The 21171-nt window shown below is 46.1% G+C and overlaps 2 protein-coding genes across 2 annotated transcripts; both read right to left on the reverse strand.

Moving 5' to 3' along the window:
- Positions 1-3336: 3336 nt before the first annotated feature.
- Positions 3337-4272, reverse strand: LOC130878101 (olfactory receptor 4D1-like). The gene has a single exon (XM_057775892.1). It carries the CDS (start codon positions 4270-4272, stop codon positions 3337-3339), a length of 936 nt encoding a protein of 311 aa, XP_057631875.1.
- Positions 4273-8487: 4215 nt separating this feature from the next.
- Positions 8488-9429, reverse strand: LOC130878105 (olfactory receptor 4D1-like). The gene has a single exon (XM_057775896.1). It carries the CDS (start codon positions 9427-9429, stop codon positions 8488-8490), a length of 942 nt encoding a protein of 313 aa, XP_057631879.1.
- Between the last annotated feature and the right edge of the window lie 11742 nt (positions 9430-21171).

Below are 21171 nucleotides of genomic sequence, written 5' to 3' on the forward strand. Positions count from 1 at the left end.
GCCTGGGTGACTTGTAAGCAACGGCCATAAATGCAAGAAAAATTAGACATCCCTATAGCTCCCTCCCAGGCTCAGAGAAGAGCAAGGAGGGCCGGAAAGAATGGAGGAGCTGGAAGAAGAGGTGGAGCATCATGTATCTATCTCCTCCCGACTGAATCAGGTCCACCAGGAGAGAAGACTCGGGACATGGACAAAATTCACCCACAAGGCTGTTCCCCGGCGTTATACCATGCAGGACACTGTTCTGCGGAAGAAAAGACTCTGACGGAAGCTGCATAGGAACCTACATGGATTCACCTTCCATTCCATGAGTCATCACCCTTTCCTGGGTGAGCCTAGTTGTGTAGTCACCCATGCTCCTGTGGGTAATCCATCCTAATCAGGCCATTGGTTCTCCAAGCCAGACTCTGGGGCAATTGTTTCTTTGGTCTATCGGTGCTCTCTCTGGACTGGAGAGACATGTGTGCTCATCTTGTTGAATGACATCCCTTATCTCCCAAGCCACCAGGATTTGATTACATTTCAGTGTGTGAATGTAGGGAGAACACAAAAATTTACCCAGTAACAGTTCCTACGAGAAGAAGTTGGGAAGAGTTATAGTAGAAAGATATTTAACTTGTTTTTACAGCTTCAAGTACAATTTTCAAAGTAAAAAGTTCAATTAGAAACATTTTTAAGATTGGGCATGGTGGCTCACACCTTGAATCTCAGCACTTGGAAAGTAGAAGTAGGAAGATCTCTGTGAGTTCAAAGCCAACCTGGTCTACATAGCAAGTTCCAGGAGAGCCAGGACAATGTAGAAAGACCCTGGCTTAAAACACACACACACCTACTACCCATCTATTTATCTTTCAACCTATCTATTTATCTATCTATCCACTCATCCATCTATCTATCCATCTATTATCTATCATCTATCTATCTATCCATCTATTATCTATCATCTATCTATCTGTCTGTCTGTCTGTCTGTCTCTTCCTTGAATTGTCACTGGTTTCCTGAAGTTCCTCTTCTTTCTCCAGTTTCTCATTTTGTTGGGTTTTAGTACCTGTCTTTTATGGTGGAAGACTTCTTCATCTGCCTGATTATCTGTGCTTAGGCATCACAATTTGAACTCAAACCACTCACAAGCTCCCCGGATGCTGGGTGTGACCAGGGCTTGGTCAGTCGTTTTTCGAGAAGCCCCCTGAGTGACACATTACAACTGTACACCTGGGCTTTCTTTTTTTAAACTATCTCTGAATAAAATGGTCTGTTAGCTCTCCCATCTCAGAGTTCTGCAGTAGCAGGAGGAAGACCAGGAGGGAGAGCCTCCCTCGGCCTGTATGAGTTCTCAGCAGCTGACCTTGGTTTCCCTGGTCCTCTCAGCTTGCCATGCTACGTGTTGGCTTCACCAAACATTTGAGTTGGTGACCCTGACCACAGTAGTGTTTTCTTCTCATTGTCAGGACTTCTTACTCAAGACAACTGTGTCATCTCCTGTCGTCTTGGGTACCACATGCAGACACTGTGGTTTGACCTGGAAGAAAGTCCTCTGTCCTTTTCTGTACAGACTGAGCTGACCACAGTGCTGGCCAAGTGGGTCCTATGAGGATTCTACTGAGGTAGTTCTAGGGAATTTTCTCCCCCAACACACACACACACACACATAGTTATTTCGTGCTTTTCTCTTTTATTTTTTCCTCACTAAATGTAAAAATGAGAAGATATGACACCCAAAACCGTAGCAACCATATTCGGCATGAGAGGAAAGGTAAGGTATCACCAAGAAGACAACACAGAGCCATAACATATTTTGATCTGCTGAATTAACCAACTCAAAAGTACTTGTCCTAAGGTCTTCTATCTGAGACAGTGGTTTCCTCCTAATTTGAGGTGTCATTAGCTTAGTTATCTGTTGACCAGCAAAGGCATCTCATTGATACAGATCTCAGAGGAGATGGTCAATGTTTTCTGGACAATTTACTCCACCCCCACCCCGGTCCAGAAGTATCACACAGTGAGCACCACATTGAGTGGAGGCTGTTGTCACACAGAGTGAAGATGGGAGATTTGTCCAGCATGGTGGATCAGGAGGTTGTGACAGAGAAAACATCTGGGGGACCACAGACCCTGCTCCTGGAGAAGAGGCGACCTGGAGGACGTGAACGGTGTCATGAGACATTTAAAAGTCTTTATTGTGAAGAGAGAACCTGGCTGAGATGACACTGAACACACAAGTCCATGTCACTCTCCTCTCTAGTTCAAACTTTGCCTGTGAATATGGATAAATGCGTGAGGAAGAAAGGGAGACAGAGACAGAGATGGGACAGACTCAGAGCTGCCATCATGGCGCACAGAGAAACCAAGAGGAGCCTGTGACTTCCATGTCTCATTTGGGATGACCCTGGAGGGAAGCGGGGGAAGCTCCTGCATGTGCTTTTAAGCCTGCATTGGTTTGCAAAATGGTGCGCCTCCTCAGGAAGACACAGAGAATACACACAGAGATAAAGCAGGAGGAGAGGGCAAGGCTAGGATGCAGGGGAATGGAGAAATATCTGCTTGCCAGATACAGTTCAGGGTGCTTGAAGACTTTCAGAGAAATGCTCTGCACCCTTGACCCCCAGGGGCTTTCCCTCCAGGGTTGGGGATCCCCACCTGTGGCCCCGAGGCTAGACTCAGTGGAACCACATTCTCCTAACACTTGCTTTGACTTTTGAGCAGGTCGCTGTGTTCTGAGTGCCCCTGTTTGTTTGTAAAATTGTTTAACAGGATGGTAACCTATTCACTGTCACGTTTCTGAGGACAAATGAGACACAGGTGTGAGAGTCCCTAACACAGTTTCTGTTACAGGAGTGGGCTATCAAGGACTATTAGTGAAATCCAACTTGAACTTTGTGAGGGCTTTCCTTTGCATTTACCCGGGATCATGCAAGCTCAGGGAAATTTGCCATTTAAAGTCATCAGGTTTAACATTCACTGCTGTGGGATAATGCTCTTGTACACTCTAAAGATTTGTCACTCGTATTGGTTTAATAAAATGCTGATTGTCCAGTAGCCAGGCTTTAAGTATAAGTGGAGCAACCAGACTAGGAGAATTCTGGAAACAGAAAAGGCAGAGATGAATTCACCAGCCAGACACAGAGGAAGCAAAATGAGAATGCTTTACTGAGAAAAGGTACCAAGCCACGCGGCTAAACATAGACAAGAATTATGGGTTAATATAATATAATTTTAAGAGCTAGTTAAGAATAAGTCTAAGCTAATAGGCCAAACAGTTTATAATTAAGCCTCTGTATGTTTCTTTGGAACTGAACAGCTACAGAGCCAGGCGGGAGAGAAACTACTGTCTATAATTTACTTCCGGTTGCAAATTGTTAGGTTCTTTGCTAATTTCTTCATGGCTGCCTGCATCTCCTGGTTTCTGAGGGTGTAGATCATGGGGTTGAGCATGGGGGTCAAGACTGTGTAGCTGATGGACACAGCCTTGTCCAAGGGAAAGGGAGTGAACGGCCGAGAATAGATATAGATGCAGGGGATGAAGATCATAGACACCACAATGATGTGCGTGGTGCACGTGGAAGCCACTTTCCTCCTTGCCTGCCCTGAGTGAGACCTCAGCATCACCAGGATGACAGTGTAGGAGATCAGAAGGAGGAGGAACCAGATGAGGACCAGCATCCCACTGTTGGAGATCATGAGGAACTCCAGCAGGGAGGTGTCCGTGCAGGCGAGTCTCAGCACTTGGGGAACATCACAGAAGAAGTTATCCAGGACATTGGGGCCACAGAAGGGCAGTGGGAGCATCAGAGACAGCTGAACAATGGAATGGGCAAAGCCGCCTACCCAGGCAGCCACCACCAGTCCCACGCACAGCCTGGTGTTCATGATGGAGATGTAGTGGAGGGGGCGGGAGATGGCTATGTAGCGGTCATAGGCCATCACGGAGAGGAAGAAGACAGTCCCCCCACCCAGAAAGTGGAAGAAGAAGATCTGGACCATGCAGCCCTGGTAGGAGATGGTCTTGGTCTCATGAAAGAAGTCCACCAGCATCTTTGGGCAGGTGACTGAGGAGAAGCAGAGGTCTATGACCGCCAGATTGCGGAGCAGGAAGTACATAGGTGTGTGGAGCCTGGCATCCAAGGTCACGGTGGCTATGATGAGGAGGTTTCCCACCACAGTCGTGCTGTAGACGAACAAGAACACCAGAAACAGGAAGGACTGGAGCTCAGGACTCTGTGAGAACCCCGTCAAGATGAATTCTGACACCCATGTGAGGTTGATCTGGTCCATAGTGTCTTCTCCATGCACTTAGAGGAAATGGACGACAATATGGATGCCTGAATGTCTCCCTGCCCTTTTCAGTATCAGAACTGTTCAGGTCCCTAGGATGGGCACCTCATGTGAAGACCACGACATCACTTGCCAGCTCGGCTCTGTGGAATTGGCGAGTAGCTGCTGCAATGCACATTCATGAGATACGGATTTTGTTTTGCCTGTCTGTCTGTTCAGGACAGGGTGTCGCTATGTAGCCCAGGCAGGCCTCAGACTCCTGAGTCCTCATGAGATCTCTTAAAGCCACCCTCAAGAACCTGGGACCTGCCTTTCCATGCTTGACAGAGTGTTAAGAAGACATTCAGAGTGAGACACTCTGGAGCAAATTATGGGTCTTTATTTCCCTTAAGATCTGATCAAGAATAACAGACTTACTTTGTTAAGATCTCAGTCTCTGCATGTATAGCATACAAAGAAAAGGGTTTTCCTAGCTAGGCATGGTGGTGCAAGCCTACAGTTATAGCATTCAAGAGGTGGAGGCAGGAGGACCAGGAGTTCTTGGTCAGCCTTGTCTACACAGGTATAAGAGACCAGCCTGAGCTACCTGTCCTCCAATCTTTAAGAGAGGGTGGAGCTTTCTTTACTGGCTTCTCTGTGGGACTGGAGAGGATGCCACCTTTGAAACCCTTGTGTTTGCGCTGGTGAGCAATGCTCGCCAGCCCCGGGTTTCCCAGGCAGCCCTTCTCCTCCCTCGTCCCAGGTTTACATTTTTGCAAAGCTTCTTTCACGGTTGATTGTTTTTCCCCCAAAATTCAGTCACAAGGGTCTGGGGACATGGGTCTGAATTTCACAATTAATTTGCTGCCAGCAGTGGGCAGCCTGGTTATAAGCAATGCTTAATGAGATTCTGCTGACAGTTGCAGGGTATGTGAGGAGTTACAAAGATGTGCAGTTTCATGCCAGAACCGCTAGACACAGCGGGAGACCTGAAGTGTCCTGTTTCTTCCCATTCCCTTACCAGGTGAGGCTCCACGGGACACCCGTGCAGGCAAAGGGAGCCAGGGGTGGGCAATCCGTGAGAGGAAGGAGGATGACACTCAGAGCTCTTCCGGGACGAGCTTGATTTTATCACCTGTCACAAATCTAAGGAGAAAGAGTTGAATGAGAAAGACTTGGAGCTGGTAAAGCCAAAGAAAATTCCAAGGAAAAAAGTGGAAAATAAAACAGGTTAAGGAGGGAAAGGAAACATTGGGTTAGGGAAACACGTGACGTAGAAATGGAAAGCCCGATGGATAGAAGACTGACAGGGTGAGGGCAAGGGGTCTCCCCACCTTCCCATCCTGTCTCTGTCTCCCCCATGCTTCCTCCTCTAGCCTGTTGCAATCTATGAGCTGCTGGATGCCATCATATCTCTTCCCATTCTCCACGTTCGTGTGCTCTCTTCTCCTGTCTCCGTTCACACAGCAACCTGGGAGGCCTTTCTGAAAGGGAATGCGGCCATGCTCCTTCCTTGTCATATACTGAATGGCCACCTCCTGCCCACAGCTTAAAACTCCGACTCTGAGAAGCTGCTCAAAATCCTGCACACTGCGTGCAACTCCACCAGCATTCCACGTGAGGCTGGAAAGGTCACCTCCATGTCCCACACCTCTGTAATCAGTGTCCCTGTCACCCAAGAACCAACAGCTATCTGAGGAATTCACAGTTTCCACATATACCATCCACTCAACTAAACCTGAATCTTCTGGAAGAGCTCCTGCTTCCTTAAATAACTTTTGTTAGGAATCCAACCTAGAAACCCAGACACACCTCTCTCTGGCTCCTTTTCCTGCATCTCCCACAAGAACTAATTCTCCATCTTCCTGGGCTCCAACCACACTTCATAAGCATGAACACTTATGAACACTGCCCTCACCCTGTCAGTCTTCCATCCATCGGGCTTTCCATTTCTACGTCACGTGTTTCCCTAACCCAATGTTTCCTTTCCCTCCTTAACCTGTTTTATTTTCCACTCTTTTCCTTGGAATTTTCTTTGGCTTTACCAGCTCCCAGTCTTTCCCATTCAACTCTTTCTCCTTAGATTTGTGGCAGGTGATAAAATCACACGCACACCCCCAGAAGAGCTCTGAGTGTCATCCTCCTCCCTCTCACGGATTGCCCACCCCTGGGACAGCGCTGAACACTCTTTTCCTGTGACCTCCTTAACCAATGGCAAATCCAGTGACAGCATCCACGGCAGAAACTCTGATTTAGATGATGCTCCAACAACATCTTCCAGTTTCATGTAATGGTTTTAGGCGACCTTGCTTTGTAGACTGTGGAGACATGAGCTGGGGTTTTGCCCATCCTTTCTGTCTTTTGCTCTCAGCATCCTCCCTCCCAACAGCAGGGTCAATTTTAAGCTCAGCTGCTCCCCGTGTAACCTGGAACACCTTTTTATCTTCACGGCCGCCATGCCTGCAGTACCTCAGTCTCCCCCCCACACACACACACACTTCAGGCTCACTTCTAGGCAAGCCTGTGCTGCTACTCACTTATTCTTACCTTCTGCTGGATGTTTGCAAGGCCCTTCCAACAGCTGCCAGTGTACGGGAAAGCAAACCCTTTCCTCTCACTGTGCTTCAGTCCAGGACGGGACTGCGTGGCTTACATCTTCTTGGAGGTCCTTTGCATGGCTTCAGCTTCCTATTCCTTGGCCATCCCTCATGTGGGCTATGTGTATGGGATCCTAGAGGAACAGGGAATGTCCTCAGGGTAAACCTATTGGACAGGACTCAGGAGGCTGAGCTGGGCTCATTACTACTGGGGCCTGTGCAGCAATGGGACTTGTTAAAAAGTTTCTGCATGTCTCAAAACACAGTTCTTTTTTTTTTTTTTGTTTTTCAGGAGTCTCCCTTGAGGACCCAAAGCACCAAGAAAAGCAGCAATTGTGCTTTAGGGTTTGCCATTCATGATCTTAAAAGACAAGATCTGTCGCAGGGGCTGGTGAAATGGCTCAGTGGCTAAGGGCACTTAGTGCTCTTGCAGAGGATCCAGGTTCAATTCCCAGCACCCACGTTTCGGTGAACTACCATCTGTAACTCTAGCTCCAGGAGCTCTGAAGCCCTCTTATAGCCTGAAGCTCTCTTTTCTGTCCTCTCTGGGCACCAGGCTGCATGTGGGGCACATTTCTACATGCAGGCAAAAATTTGTACATATGCATTTAAAAGTAAAATACCTTCTAATGTCTAATGAAAATGGATAAATGTGTGAGGAAAAAAACAGGGAGGAAAAAACAGAGATGGGACAGACTCGGAACTACCATCATGGTGCACAGAAAAACCAGGAGGAGCCCGTGACTTCCATGTCTTGGTGGGGATGGCACCAGAGGGAAGCGGGGGAAGCTCTTGCATTGTGGTCTAAACTTAGCATCACCTTATGCTGAGACTTTTGCAAAATGTTGTATACGCCACAGTGAATAAATGTACAGAAATAAAGTTATGATAAAACCAGGTACCAGAAGGTTAGAAAAAAAAAAGAGAAACACCTGTCCCCATCAGATGCAACTGAAGGCACCAGGAGATTTTCTAGGGACTGTTGCATGTTCTCAGGTCCCCTCAAAGCTCTCATCCCAACTGGGAGGTCACATCTGTGCCTCTCAACTTGGAGGAACCAAGTTCTATTGTTCAGTTGCTTTTACTTTGACCAAGTAGCCAGATCCTGAGCTTTCTTATCTGTAATGTTTTAATAAAAAGTATGAAAGAATCAAATAGTGCCTGACACAAGAGTAGCTCATCAAGATATATTACTGTAATCTGATTGGTTGGTATGTGTGTGTGTGTGTCAGCACACATGTGTGCGTGCACACATGAATGTGTGTTCATGCGGAAGGCAGAAGGAGAGCTCAGGAATTGTTCCTCAGATACTGTCTACAAGAGTTGGTTTTTTTTTTTTTTTTTTTACACAGTGTATCTCATCGGTCTTGAAATTATCAAAGTTGATTGGCCAGTGATCCCCAGCACCCACACCTCCTTCTCCAGGTCTCGAGTTCTGGGTTTACAAACAAGCACAGCTACACCTGGGATTTTGCATGAGCATTCTGTGGATCAAATTCAGGTCTTTGTGTTCTCAAGATAAACACTTTACAGCTGGGCTTTCTCCCTAGTCCTGGTCATTCTGTATAAGGACTTTCCTCTGCTTTTTCTCCCCATGTAACTCAAGTCCAGAGAAAGTTGGAGCTGAAACCCAACTTATTTAAAGTTCATCCCCTTTACTAAGCATGAAGTGTTTTGCTAGTCTCTTCATGGCTGCCTGCATCTCCTGGTTTCTGAGTGTGTAGATCATGGGGTTGAGCATGGGGGTCAAGACTGTGTAGCTGATGGACACAGCCTTGTCCAAGGGAAAGGGAGTGAACGGCCGAGAATAGATATAGATGCAGGGGATGAAGATCATAGACACCACAATGATGTGCGTGGTGCACGTGGAAGCCGCCTTCCTCCTTGCCTGCCCTGAGTGAGACCTCAGCATCACCAGGATGACAGTGTAGGAGATCAGAAGGAGGAGGAACCAGATGAGGACCAGCATCCCACTGTTGGAGATCATGAGGAACTCCAGCAGGGAGGTGTCCGTGCAGGCGAGTCTCAGCACTTGGGGAACATCACAGAAGAAGTTATCCAGGACATTGGGGCCACAGAAGGGCAGTGGGAGCATCAGAGACAGCTGGACAATGGAATGGGCAAAGCCGCCTACCCAGGCAGCCACCACCAGTCCCACGCACAGCCTGGTGTTCATGATGGAGATGTAGTGGAGGGGGCGGGAGATGGCTATGTAGCGGTCATAGGCCATCACGGAGAGGAAGAAGACAGTCCCCCCACCCAGAAAGTGGAAGAAGAAGATCTGGACCATGCAGCCCTGGTAGGAGATGGTCTTGGTCTCACGAAAGAAGTCCACCAGCATCTTGGGGGAGGTGACTGTGGAATAGCTGAGGTCTATGACAGCCAGGTTCCGGAGTAAAAAATACATAGGCATGTCCAGCCGGGGGTCAAAGGTCACAGTGACTATGATAAGGAGGTTTCCCACCACGGTGGTGACGTAGACAAACAGGAACACCACGAACAGGAGTTTTTGGAGATCTTGAGTCTGTGAGAACCCTAACAGAATAAATTCTGACACCCATGTGATGTTCTGGGTTTCCATGGGGCCCTCCCCTTGTGCCTAGAGAGAGATGACACCAAGTAAAACATTGTGAGTTCAGTCAGGATTTTTGTTTGCTTGCTTGTTTTGGAGGACCAAGATTGGTTGGTCAAAGTGATTTCAAGGTATGACTTGACAGAGTTTCCTGGGAGTATAAAGACTTTGCCGAATTCCTGCAGGCTTAGCTCCCTGGTCACATCTGTCATGGCCATCAATAGGTAAGCTCCCTGCTCCCCTGGACCACAGTGTATTTGTGCGATGGTTTATTTCTAACTCCTTCTTATACAAGCATATGGCCTTGTGAAATCCAGCTTTCACAAGTCTGCTTGAATCTATTAGTAAATAAACATGTCATTGCATACCTGGGACCTCAGACCCAGCCACCTATGAGCATAAATCATGAGAGGGTACAGAGACTAAGGACTTTAGGTAAACAGAGGCTGCATGGCAGGAATTTGGGGGCAGGGTATGCAGACTTGAGGTATGTGCACTAAGAAAGTGTGATGCACACCGACACACACACGCGTGGAGGAAGAGACAAGCAGACGATGTTGGATAACGAGTGGGCATGATTCACGATTCATGCTGCTTGTATTTTCCTACTTCTGTGGGTCTCTAATGGCATGCGTGTTTCTGCTGCTGAGTAACTTAAGCTCAGGACAAAGGAATTTCCCGGAAACTCTGACACTATGTATTCACATTTTATGCAAATACTCTGTAGACACATCATGCTAGGCAATCTTTGTGACATTTTCAAATTTATGTATGGTGACCGAGGAGATGACTCAGCAGTTCAAAGCACTTCCTGCTCATTCAAAGGACCCAAGTTTAGTTTCTAGTTGCCATGTAGAGTGGCTCACGACTTCCTATAGGGTCAGGGGACTTGATGCCCTTTTCTGGCCTCCTTAGGTGCTGCATTCACACATTTACACACAGATATAATTGCAAGTAAGATTTAAATGTGGTGAGTAGGGGCTGGTAGGAAATACAAGACAGAGCTCTCCATAAGATGATCTACATCAATGGGCAGTGGCGGTGCGCACCTTTAATACCAGCGCTCGCGAGGCAGAGCTGGATGGATCTCTGAGTTCAAGGTCAGCTTGGTCTATAGAGAAAGTTCCAGGACAGCCAGGGCTACACAGAGAAATCCTGTCTCAAACAAACAAACAAAAAATTATCTACATCTAAGAGGCATAACAAGCCCCTAAATATTATCATGTTAATCATCATGTGACATCCTTATTTATCTTCAAGTATTTGTGTAAAAGAGATGTTCCAGGAAGATGCAGTCTGTTTACCCTGTGACCTTCCTGTCCCCTGAAGGGAGGCAGATCTCTGTCAGTTCAAGGCTAATGAGTTCCAAGACAACCAGAGTCACAGAGAGAGGAGACCCTGTCTTGAAGAAGAGGAGGAAGAGGGAGGGAGGGAGGGAGGGAGGGAGGGAGGGAGGGAGGGAGGGAGGGAGGGAGGGCCCCTGGCAACTGGAAGGCCCTACAAGCTCATCAGTGGGAAGAAAGTGATGTAGGTGAGATAGAAAACAGCAGGGGGCGGGCAGGAAGCTATGGGACAGGCAGGAGCTGGGCATTGTGGGAGCTGCCCCAGTAGAGGGCAGGACACTTTTATCTTCTGCTTCTCCCTATGGTGTAACGTTCCTGCTTGATGGCAGACTCGGAAAATGACAGTACAGCCCCCCCTTTTTCTGTCCTTGTGGCCTTTGCTCCGGCTCCGACTACAGCCACCACACGCTCCTCTGCGCCCTCACCAGTCGGAGTTGCAGGCTGATATCTCCTCGGAGGAGTCATAGTCTTGACCTTGCCTTACAATGCTCTGTGAACGGGGAGAAGAGGCCAAGCCTGGTCATATGAGCCTGTAGCTCCAGCTGCTCAGGAGACTCAGTCGGGAGGATTGCAAGTTCAAGACCAGCCTGGGTATCAAGCAAACTAAAGGCCATCCTGAGCAACTTGGTGAACCCTGCTTTAAAGGAGAGTAAGATGCTGGGAATAGCTCAATAGCTGGATGCTAACCTCACATGCACAGGGACCTTGTCTGGTACCTGACTCTGCCCCCAAGAAAAGGGGAGCTGAGTGCAAGAAATGAGATTCACAAACTGCTAGTAATTGCCAGGAAGGGCAATGAGTGAACATTAAAGTTCACTTATCTCTCTACTCTGTGGATTAAAAATAATAAAATGAGGCTGAGCAGTGGTGGTGAAAACCTTTAATCCCAGCACTCAGGAGGCAGAAGCAGGGAATCTCTGTGCATTTGAGGCCAGCCTGGTCTACTGAGTAAGTTCCAGGACAGCCAGGGATACACAGAGAAACCCTGTCTCAAAAAAAAAAAAAAAAAAAAAAAAAAAAAAAAAACCAAAATAATGATGATGATAAAGAGGAGGGCTGGTGAAAGGCTCAGTGGGCAATGAACCTGTGGCAAACCTGAGGACCTAAGATTGACCCCAGAAACCTCTGAAAAGTTAGAAGGAGAGAACTGATTCCACAAAGATGTCTTCTGACCATGTGTGCCATGACAAGCATGCTCCCCATACAGACACATCACACACACACCACCGCCGCCCCCACCACCACACACACTACACACACCACCACTACCACACACACACCACACACATACATACACTCATACACTACACACACACCACACCACAGACACACAACACACACACCACCATACATACCACACACACACACATACACACACATACACACACACACACACCACACAAAGAAAAAAATCGAATTTGAACAAATAAGATGGATGCACTAGAGAAACAACTCAGGGGCTCAGCCACCTGTGTGACAAGCACAAGGCCCAGGACTGGGAGCCCCAGGACCCAGAGTGACTGACAAGGACAGCGATGTCACCCACTGGCCGCCACACATTTGCACACCACACACACATTTTTAGTAAATATTGAAGACCTCAGAGGTACTCTAATTTGATATTTGTCTTCGTAGTACTTGGAATTTTTACTTTAAATTAACTATGCATAAATCATGATAAAAAAATAAATTTGAAAATAAAGTAGCTCGTGAAGGAAGAGTGTCTCCTAGACAAGGTTGTGGGCAGCTATGACGCGGTGCTCCTAGATATATAGGATTCACTTCCAATGTACCAGAGCCACAAAACCCACAGATGACAATGCACACCACCATTCATCACCCCACTCCCAAACACCAAGCAGCACTACCAGCAACTTTCCTGCTAGTGTAAATGAATTCTCATTTGTTCCTGAGAACCGATTATGATGACCAGAGACATGACAGACACTGAATCCTGATGCCACCAAAGCTCTAAAGGATTGAGAGATTTAACTTTTGTCTTTTAAAAATTCAACTCTTGTCTTTTAAAAAATATTCAGAGCTAATTATTTCCTATGGAAAAATACTTAAGATTTACATATAAGGGTTGGAGAGATGGCTCAGAGGTTAAGAGCACTGGCTGATCTTCCAGAGGTCCTGAGTTCAATTCCCAGCAACCATATGGTGGCTCACAACCATCTATAATTTGATCCGGCTCCCTCTTCTGGCATGCAGACTGAACACTGTGTAATAATAAATAAATATTTTAAAAAAATAAAAAAATTAAAATAAAAAAAAAGATTTACCTATAATTCACCAACCACCCAAGAAATTATAATAAAATATAAGAAGAAATTCATTTCTTGGATTACCACATTGGCAAGATAGGTTGTAAAGACTGGACTCCTCAACAGTGAGAGAGACTTGAGGGAGGCAGAAATCACTGTGCCTAACAATTCTGAAGACAACTTGAAATATATACTACATACCTTTTTATATTCTTGCCTATTTGTTAGAACAATAAAATCTTATTCTTAGACTGTATATTTAAATACATTCCACATAGAATTCTTATAATATCAATAAACCAGAAGCAATGTAAACATGCAAGTACAACATACTATCTAAATAAAACGTGACACCTCCACGTGATGAAATTCTAACTGCAATAAGTACGCATTCTAAAATGACATTTGGGGGCTGGAGAGATGGATGGCTCAGTGATTAAGGGCACTGACTGCTCGTCCAGAGGACCCAGGTTCAATTCCAGACACCTACATGGCAGCTCACAACTGTCTGTAACTACAAGATCTGACACCCTCATGCAGACATATGTGCAGGTAAAACACCAAAGCACATAAAATAAAAATAATAGTTAAAAATAAATAAAATGACATTTGATTATATTGATTTTATTATATATATATAATTTTAAAGAGATAATTACAAAATATTTTTAGCATTTGGAGTTGTTTTTGAGATGGGCTCTCACTCTGAAGCTCTGGCCTGGGTATAAATCAGGCTAGCCTCAAACTTGGGGTGATCTCCCTGCCCCCGAGCACTGGGTTTGTAAGCAGTGGCCCCCACACCTGACTGACATTTTGCTACAACGTTAGAAAGGCAGGGAAAAGGTTAAAAATAAAAATATCAAATGCTGACGGTGGAAGTAGCATTTACATCTGTGAAGAAACTGACTGCATTTTTCTCCTTCACAATTTTTCTCTTTCCTCATAGTTTAGAAATGGTCACAAGATTTCCACTTAGAAGCCAGGTGGTGGTGGCGCACGCCTTACTCGGGAGGCAGAGGCAGGCGGATCTCTGTGAGTTCAAGGCCAGCCTGGTCTACAAGAGCTAGTTCCAGGACAGGCTCCAAAAAGCTAAAGCCTTCCAGGTGAAGTTCAATGCCATCCCTGTCTGCTGAGCCCTGTCCTTGTAAAGATGGCCTGAGGGACAGGAACCTCAGAACACCAACAGGAAAGGTGGAGGAGAAGGGGAGGAGGAGGAGGGGAGAAAAGGGGGAAGGAAGGGGGAAGGAGAAATGTGTGTATGTGTGTGTGTGTGTGTGTGTGTGTGTGTAAGAGAACCAACGTCCTCCTGCAAGCTCTGTGAAAAGAAAATGGAAAACAGCAAGCCCCCATTGCACAACAACCCCCCCTTCTTGTGACAGGCTGTCATTCGCACTTCCCAAGGTCACCTTAATGGTTGCAGTCAGCCAGCAACCAAGTGTCCTTTCTCCTAGAAGCTGGGCTCCAAGAGACCCTACCTGCCCGGTCAGTCTGTGGTCACTCACTCCTTCACTTCACACCGACCTTTCTCTCTGGCTGTCTGGTCTCCCAGTCCCACCCCCAGCAAGGCTTCTTTCCCCTCCACTCCGCACATCTTGTCATCAAAGCAGAGGAGCCCTTCCTTGGAATCACTGGCCGGTCATTACTCCTACCTGACTCACTGCTCGGGGCTCTCAGGAGGGTTCCTTCCTCCAAATTGTGCTTCATTTTAATCAACACTGTGGTGTATACAGTATGTCATCAACTTCTCAAGAGATACCTTCCCCCATCTAATTCAAAAATGTTTTTAAAAGAATTTCAAGGCCTTCAAAATTTTTACAGAATTCCAATTAGTGTCTACAGGGAAGAAGTGACATTTAGGTAGAGTTTCAGGAATGTCCTCATATCTATTCTAGAGAGCGGTCCATCTTTCTTGAACAATCTGCCACTTAGTAGCATTTACAGTCATTTATTGTCATGATAATATTCACCAGTATTTATTTCCTGGGTGTGTCCTGTGTGCTAAAAACTGTGGTAAACAGTTCAAACACGTTCTCTTATGTAATGCTTATAAAGTATAGGAAAGACAATGACTTTTCTCTATGTGTAAGTAACCTGAGGCTTACCGAGGGTAAATAACCACCCAGATCTCACCAAGAAGGACCAGCAGAGCCAGATCTGATTGGCCCCAGAATCTATACTCAGAGCTACCATTCTCTTCGCCCTTGCTTTCCTCTAAAAAGCCTCAGTGCAAACAAACTGAGCCCCTCCAAGGTCCCTCAGAAGACAGACAGGGTGGCATGTGGACACTATTTGGTCCTGCTCAGCCATCTGAACCCCACCCTTCTATGAAGGTGCAGAAGTCACTAGGTCGTCTAGAACATTGTCATGTGTCAGTATTTTTCCATAAGGATGTCTCTGACACCTCACAGGTTATACTCTCAGCATGAGGTCAATATGCCAACTACTACATGGTGCCCAGTGCACACACCCTCTCCCATAAATGGCTCCCAGGAGAATACCTGTTCTGTGGTGATTAGAGCATTGAAATGGACAGAACCCCTGGCAGCTGAGGAATGGGGGAATAGCTCCAGGTGAAGGAACCTGGAAAGGCATGCAAGGGTCCTGATATTTGGGGAAGCACAAGCCTTGCCTTTGTAAGATCAGTGTTCCTCACACAAACCCCTAAGAGTCTTTGCAAATGCTTCCTCTACCTATAGGAACAAGAGAGTGGGCTTGGAGGGGCTGCAGACAGGGAGATACATGGATGGAAATGGGTGGGTAAAGCCAAGGACTCCCAAGACTTTCTGTTGTTACTCGGTTGTGTCTCTCGTTGGCCATTACTCTTAGGAAATCAGTCCGCATGACACTAAGAGAGAGAGGAGGCTAGTGAGCTTCCACCATGATCATCCCAGTGCGAGCAGTAACGGGACTGACTCAGGAGCAGGCATGATAATGCCGCAGAGAGACCATGGATAAGAAATTAAAATCTGGGGTGAGTAGGAGCGGCAGGAAGAGGAAGGTGGAAGCAGAGACTTAAAAAGGAATATTAGAGAGTGGGAAGTGAGAGCGTAAGGCCTGGTTGTCTTTTCTCTAGGTGTGGGAAGAAGCTGCAGTATGGATGTGGGTGTTGGGGGAGAAAACTGCGGCTATATTTTACCTTTCCTCCCACCCTCTGTCCTAAATTCTCCCCAACACATAAACCAGTATAGACAAAAGTCTTAACTCCAGATAGAACTGCTCCCCATATCTCACTCCTCCGGGTTTCTGGCCCAATGACTTCTTACTTTCCCTACAACCTTATCTGGAGTCTCTCAGTCATGACTTGGTCACAGGAAGGACGCCAAGGCCATCACCTACCTGTAGCCCAAAGGGCCAGTAAGACTCAGAGCCCCCATCTTCTACCCATCCTTCCCCTGCAGGTCCATTCTCCTGTCCTCTCTCGGGCTAGAACATAGAAGATTACCCTTAAGAAGAACAATTTCTCGAGGGACAAAAGTCTTAATTTACTTAAAGGAAAGATGGGCTTCGACCGCTGAGGGCAAAGGAGCAATGGGAGTCATTAAAAAAAAAAAAAGTATGTGATCTATTGCATCAGATGCAGGTAATGACTGAGAGACTGCCTTGGGGCCAGTGCTTCAGGACAACAGCTCACAGGACCAGGAGTAAGAGCCCTGAGGGGAAGTGAATCCAGGGAGATCTCCAAGAACTAACGCCCTGGGAGTCAGCACCATGGACAGCGCTGAGAAGGTTCCAGCTTCTCTGTCACCTTAGTTGGAAAAGTGATCTCTGTCCTAAGACACTATCTAGGGGGCAATTGCGACCTAGTAAGCCCCAAAGCCTTTCTCACCTACACTCCCTCATCTCGGCTTCCAGTCTCCTCTCCTTGTAGCCAGAGTGAAGTTACTCATCATAGTTTGGCTACGTTCACTCTCAAACGTAACTCACATCTGAAACTCACAGTGTTTCGGGGGCTGTATCCAGGACATCACATGAGCCATGCTAGTGCTCTCTCGCGGCACTGCAGCCCCACCTCTCCTCTTACTTAGTTCTAAAGCAGGGTCTCACACGTTGCCCAAGCACTTAGGAGCCCAGGACCCGGCACATGGATATTTGTAATTGTTATAGCTCCTTGATGAACAGCTTCTGCCTCTGTGAGTTGAAATTTTCTGCTTAACAGCTTTTTAGCATTATTTACGGGCTTCATAATTTTGACATCTCGGCAATGGTATTTTATGAAGTTTTTTCTCTGGCCATGTCTACTTGGGGTTCTGTATGCTTTTCTGTTTACATACTCATTTCTTTTCTAGGTTTGGGAGAATTTCTGCTCTAATTTAATGGAATAGATAGTCTATGTCTTTAGGTTTTATTTCAGTTCCTATCTCTAGACTTTGGATTCTTAGGTTTGGTCTCTTAGATATTGCTAGAGTTCTTGGAAGTCTGGGTCACAATCATTCATTTTTTTCTTTATGAATGTCTGAATGTATTATTGTCTCAGTCTTGTCTGCCATCCCTAAAATTTGTTGTTCTGAGTCTTAATTTCCTTTCTGAATTCACTCCCCAAGTTTAAATTTCTCCTAGTTACTGATACTTTCATCTACTTGATAAATTTCTTGCCTGGGTCCTGAATTGCTTTCCTTACCTCATTCATTTGGTTATGAGCTCTTTCCAAGGTCACTGATACATTTAAAAAGTCCGATCATGAAAGTCTTCCCCTGGAGTTAAACTGTTTCATGATCTTTTTGGTTTCTGGCACTGAAGAGTTGAGATCTTGTGGAGGCGTCTGAGTGGAATGAAAACCTAAACCTCTTAGATGAAATAAACCCAATCTCCATGTGATGTGGGGTTTCATTGGTTGGTCAATAAAGAAACTGCCTTGGCCCATCTGATAGGGCAGAATTTAGATAGGCGGAGTAAACAGAACAGAATGCTGGGAGGAAGAGGAAGTGAGCTCAGATGTAGGGCAGCTCCTCTCAGAGCCAGACGCGATGCCACTCTTCCCCAGGGCAGACGCGATGAAGCTCCGACCCAAGATGGATGTAGGCTAGAATCTTCCTGGTAAGCGCACCTCAAGGTGCTACACACATTAATAGAAATGGGCCAGGCAGTGTTTAAAAGAATATAGTTTGTGTGTTATTATTTTGGGGCATAAGCTAGCCAGGTGGCCGGGAGCTCGGTGGCAGGAACGCAGCCCGCAGCTCCCTTCAACATCCATGTACCCAGGTGTGGCACTGGAGTACTAAGCTTGGCACCAAGAGCATAACAAAATCAACCAAACAAACACATCAGGTTTTATAAATATTAGGTATTCTTTATATCATGTTTATGTTTTTTTGCAATAGGGTTTCTCTGTGTAACAGCCCTGTTTTTTTTTTAAAAAGATGAAAACAATCTTTATTCATTTTATATACCAATCCCAGTTCCCACTCCCTCCCTTCCTCCAATTCCCTCCACTGATGCCCCCCCACCATGCCCCCCCATCCACTCCTCAGAGAGGGTAAGGCACATTACTTTGGGGAACATCCAAGGCCCTCCCTACTATATCTAGGCAGAACAAGGTATCCAGCTAAAGAGAATAGGTTCCCAAAAACTAATACATGGAGTAAGAATAAATCCTGGTGCCTCTGCCAGTGGCCCTTCAGTCTGCCCCAGCCATACAACTGTCACCCACATTCAGAGGGAATAGTTTGGGCCTATGCTGTTTCCTTCCCTGTCCAGCTGGAGGTGGTGAGCTCCCATTAGCTCAGATAAACTGGTTCAGTGGTGTTCCCATTATGGTCTTGACCTTTTCGCTCATATTCTCACTCCTTCTACTCTTCAACTGGACTTTAACTCTAACTCTGTTTCCATCAGTTGCTGGATGAAGGTTCTATAGTGATATTTAAAATATTCCTCAGTCTGACTACAGGGAAAAGCAATAGGGTTTCTCTGTGTAACAGCCCTGTTTTTTTTTAAAAAAGATGAAAACAATCTTTTTTCATTTTATATACCAATCCCAGTTCCCACTCCCTCACTTCCTCCAATTCCTTCCACTGATGCCCCCCCACCATGCCTCCCCATCCACTCCTCAGAGAGACCCTATTGCTTAGGGTCTTAGCTGGGGTTGTCTTGTGGATTCCTGGGAATTTTGCTAGTGCTAGGTTTCTTGATAGCCCCTTAATGGCTCCCTCAATCAAAATATCTCTTATCTTGCTCTCATCTTTCTCCTTACTCCATCTCAACTATCCCATTCCCTCAAGTTCTCCTTCCTCCTCCCCTTGTCCCCTCGGTTTTCCCCTTATGCCCTCCCTACTCCCCCTACCCCCATGCTCCCAATTTTGTCAGGCAGTCTTGTCTATTTCCCCTTTCCAGGTGGATCTATGTATGTTTTTCTTAGGGTTCACCTTGCTACTTAGCTTCTCTAGAATCATAAACTATAGCCTGAATATCCTTTGCAGGGAAATGCAAATCAAAACAACTTTGAGATACCTAATCTTGCACCAGTCAGAATAGCTCAGATCAAAAACACCAGTGATAGCTTATGCTGGAAAGGATGTGGAGTAAGGGGTACATTCCTCAATTGTTGGTGGGAATACGAACTTTTACAACCATTCTGGAAATCAGTATGGCAGCTTATCAGAAAACTGGACCCAGAAATACCACTCTTTGGCATATACCCAAAAGATGTTCAACCATACTACAAGGACATGTGCTCAGCTATGTTCATAGCAGCATTATTTGTAACAGCCAGAACCTGGAAACAACCTAGATGCCCCTCAACCAAAGAACTGAAAATTCTTAAATGGTGGAATTCATAAAAAGCACACAAGTGACTTAATGGCACACCTGAAAGCTCTAGAAATAAAGAAGCAAAACATAACCAGGAGGAGTAGATGACAGGAAACATTTAAAGGAAATGAAAATTTTTCTGGAAAGGTACCACATACCAAAATTAAATCAAGACCAAATGAACAACTTAAATAGACCTCTAAGGAAATAGAAGCAGTCATCAAAAGTCTCCCCACCCCAAAAAAAGGCCTGGGGTCAGATGGCTTCAGTGCAGAATTCTATCAGAATTTCAAAAAAGAACCAATACCAATACTCCTCAAATTGTTCCACACAACAGGAACATTGCCAAACTCTTTCTAATGTTACAATTACCCTGATACACAAACCACACAAAGAACTGCAGACCAATCTTCTTCATCAACATTGATGTTCAAAAAAATACTGGAAAACCAAATCCAAGAACACATCAGAAAGACCACCCACTATATGGTTCAACATATGAAAATTTGTCAATGCAATCCACCATGTGAACAAACTGAATAAAAACATTCACATGATCATTAGATGCTGAAAAACTCTTTGACAAAAGAGTCGTATCTATCAAGCATCTCATTTAAGCCACACATGCAGTGTCAGTCACGTGTGTCGTTATTTGTCATGCGTGTCTTTTTTGTCACAAGTGTTGTATCTGTCACGCGCGTTGCATCTGACATGCGTGTCGTGTCGTGTCCATCACGCGTGCTATAATGGTTTGCACATGTCGTTTGATCCAGTTTGAGTCAGTTTGGGCAGTCAGAACCGGTTTGAACTGGTTCGGAACCAGCCGGAGCCGGTTTGAGCCAGTCAGAGCCAGTCTAGACCGGTTTGATCCAGTCTGGACCGGTCGAAACCGGTTTGAACCAGCCTGAACCAGCTTGATCTGGTCGGGACTGTTTCGGGCTGGTCGGAACCGGTTTGATCCAGTCTGGACCTGACGAAATCTGGTTTGAACTGGCCAGAACCTGTCTAAACCAGTTGAAACCGGTTTTAACTGGTCTGAACCTGTTTTTGAGCTGGTCTGAGCCTGTTTGATCTGGTCGGAACAGGTTTGAGCTGGTATGAGGCAGTCTGACCCGGTTTGAGCCAGTCGGAACCGGTCTGGACCGGTCGAAACCGACTTTGGGCCCATCTGAGCCGGTTTGAGCTGGTCAGAGCTTGTTTGAGCCGGTCAGAGCCGCTTTGATCCAGTCGAAACCGGTTTGAGCTGGCTTGGACCAGTCTGAGACGGTTTGAACTGGTTGATTCTGTCGTAACTGGTTTGACCCGGTCGGGACTGGTTTGATGTGGTCAGAACCGGTTTGAACTGGTTCAGGCTGGTTGGAACCAGTTTGAGGCAGTCAGAACCGGTTTGAACTGGT

This window comes from Chionomys nivalis, chromosome 7 (genome assembly GCF_950005125.1).
Source record: "Chionomys nivalis chromosome 7, mChiNiv1.1, whole genome shotgun sequence".
Classification (NCBI taxonomy): Eukaryota; Metazoa; Chordata; class Mammalia; order Rodentia; family Cricetidae; genus Chionomys; species Chionomys nivalis.

What these genes read in the sequence shown, in the direction of transcription:
- LOC130878101 (XM_057775892.1), bottom strand. Translation starts at nt 4,272, where the DNA reads ATGGACCAGATCAACCTCACATGGGTGTCAGAATTCATCTTGACGGGG.
- LOC130878105 (XM_057775896.1), bottom strand. Translation starts at nt 9,429, where the DNA reads ATGGAAACCCAGAACATCACATGGGTGTCAGAATTTATTCTGTTAGGG.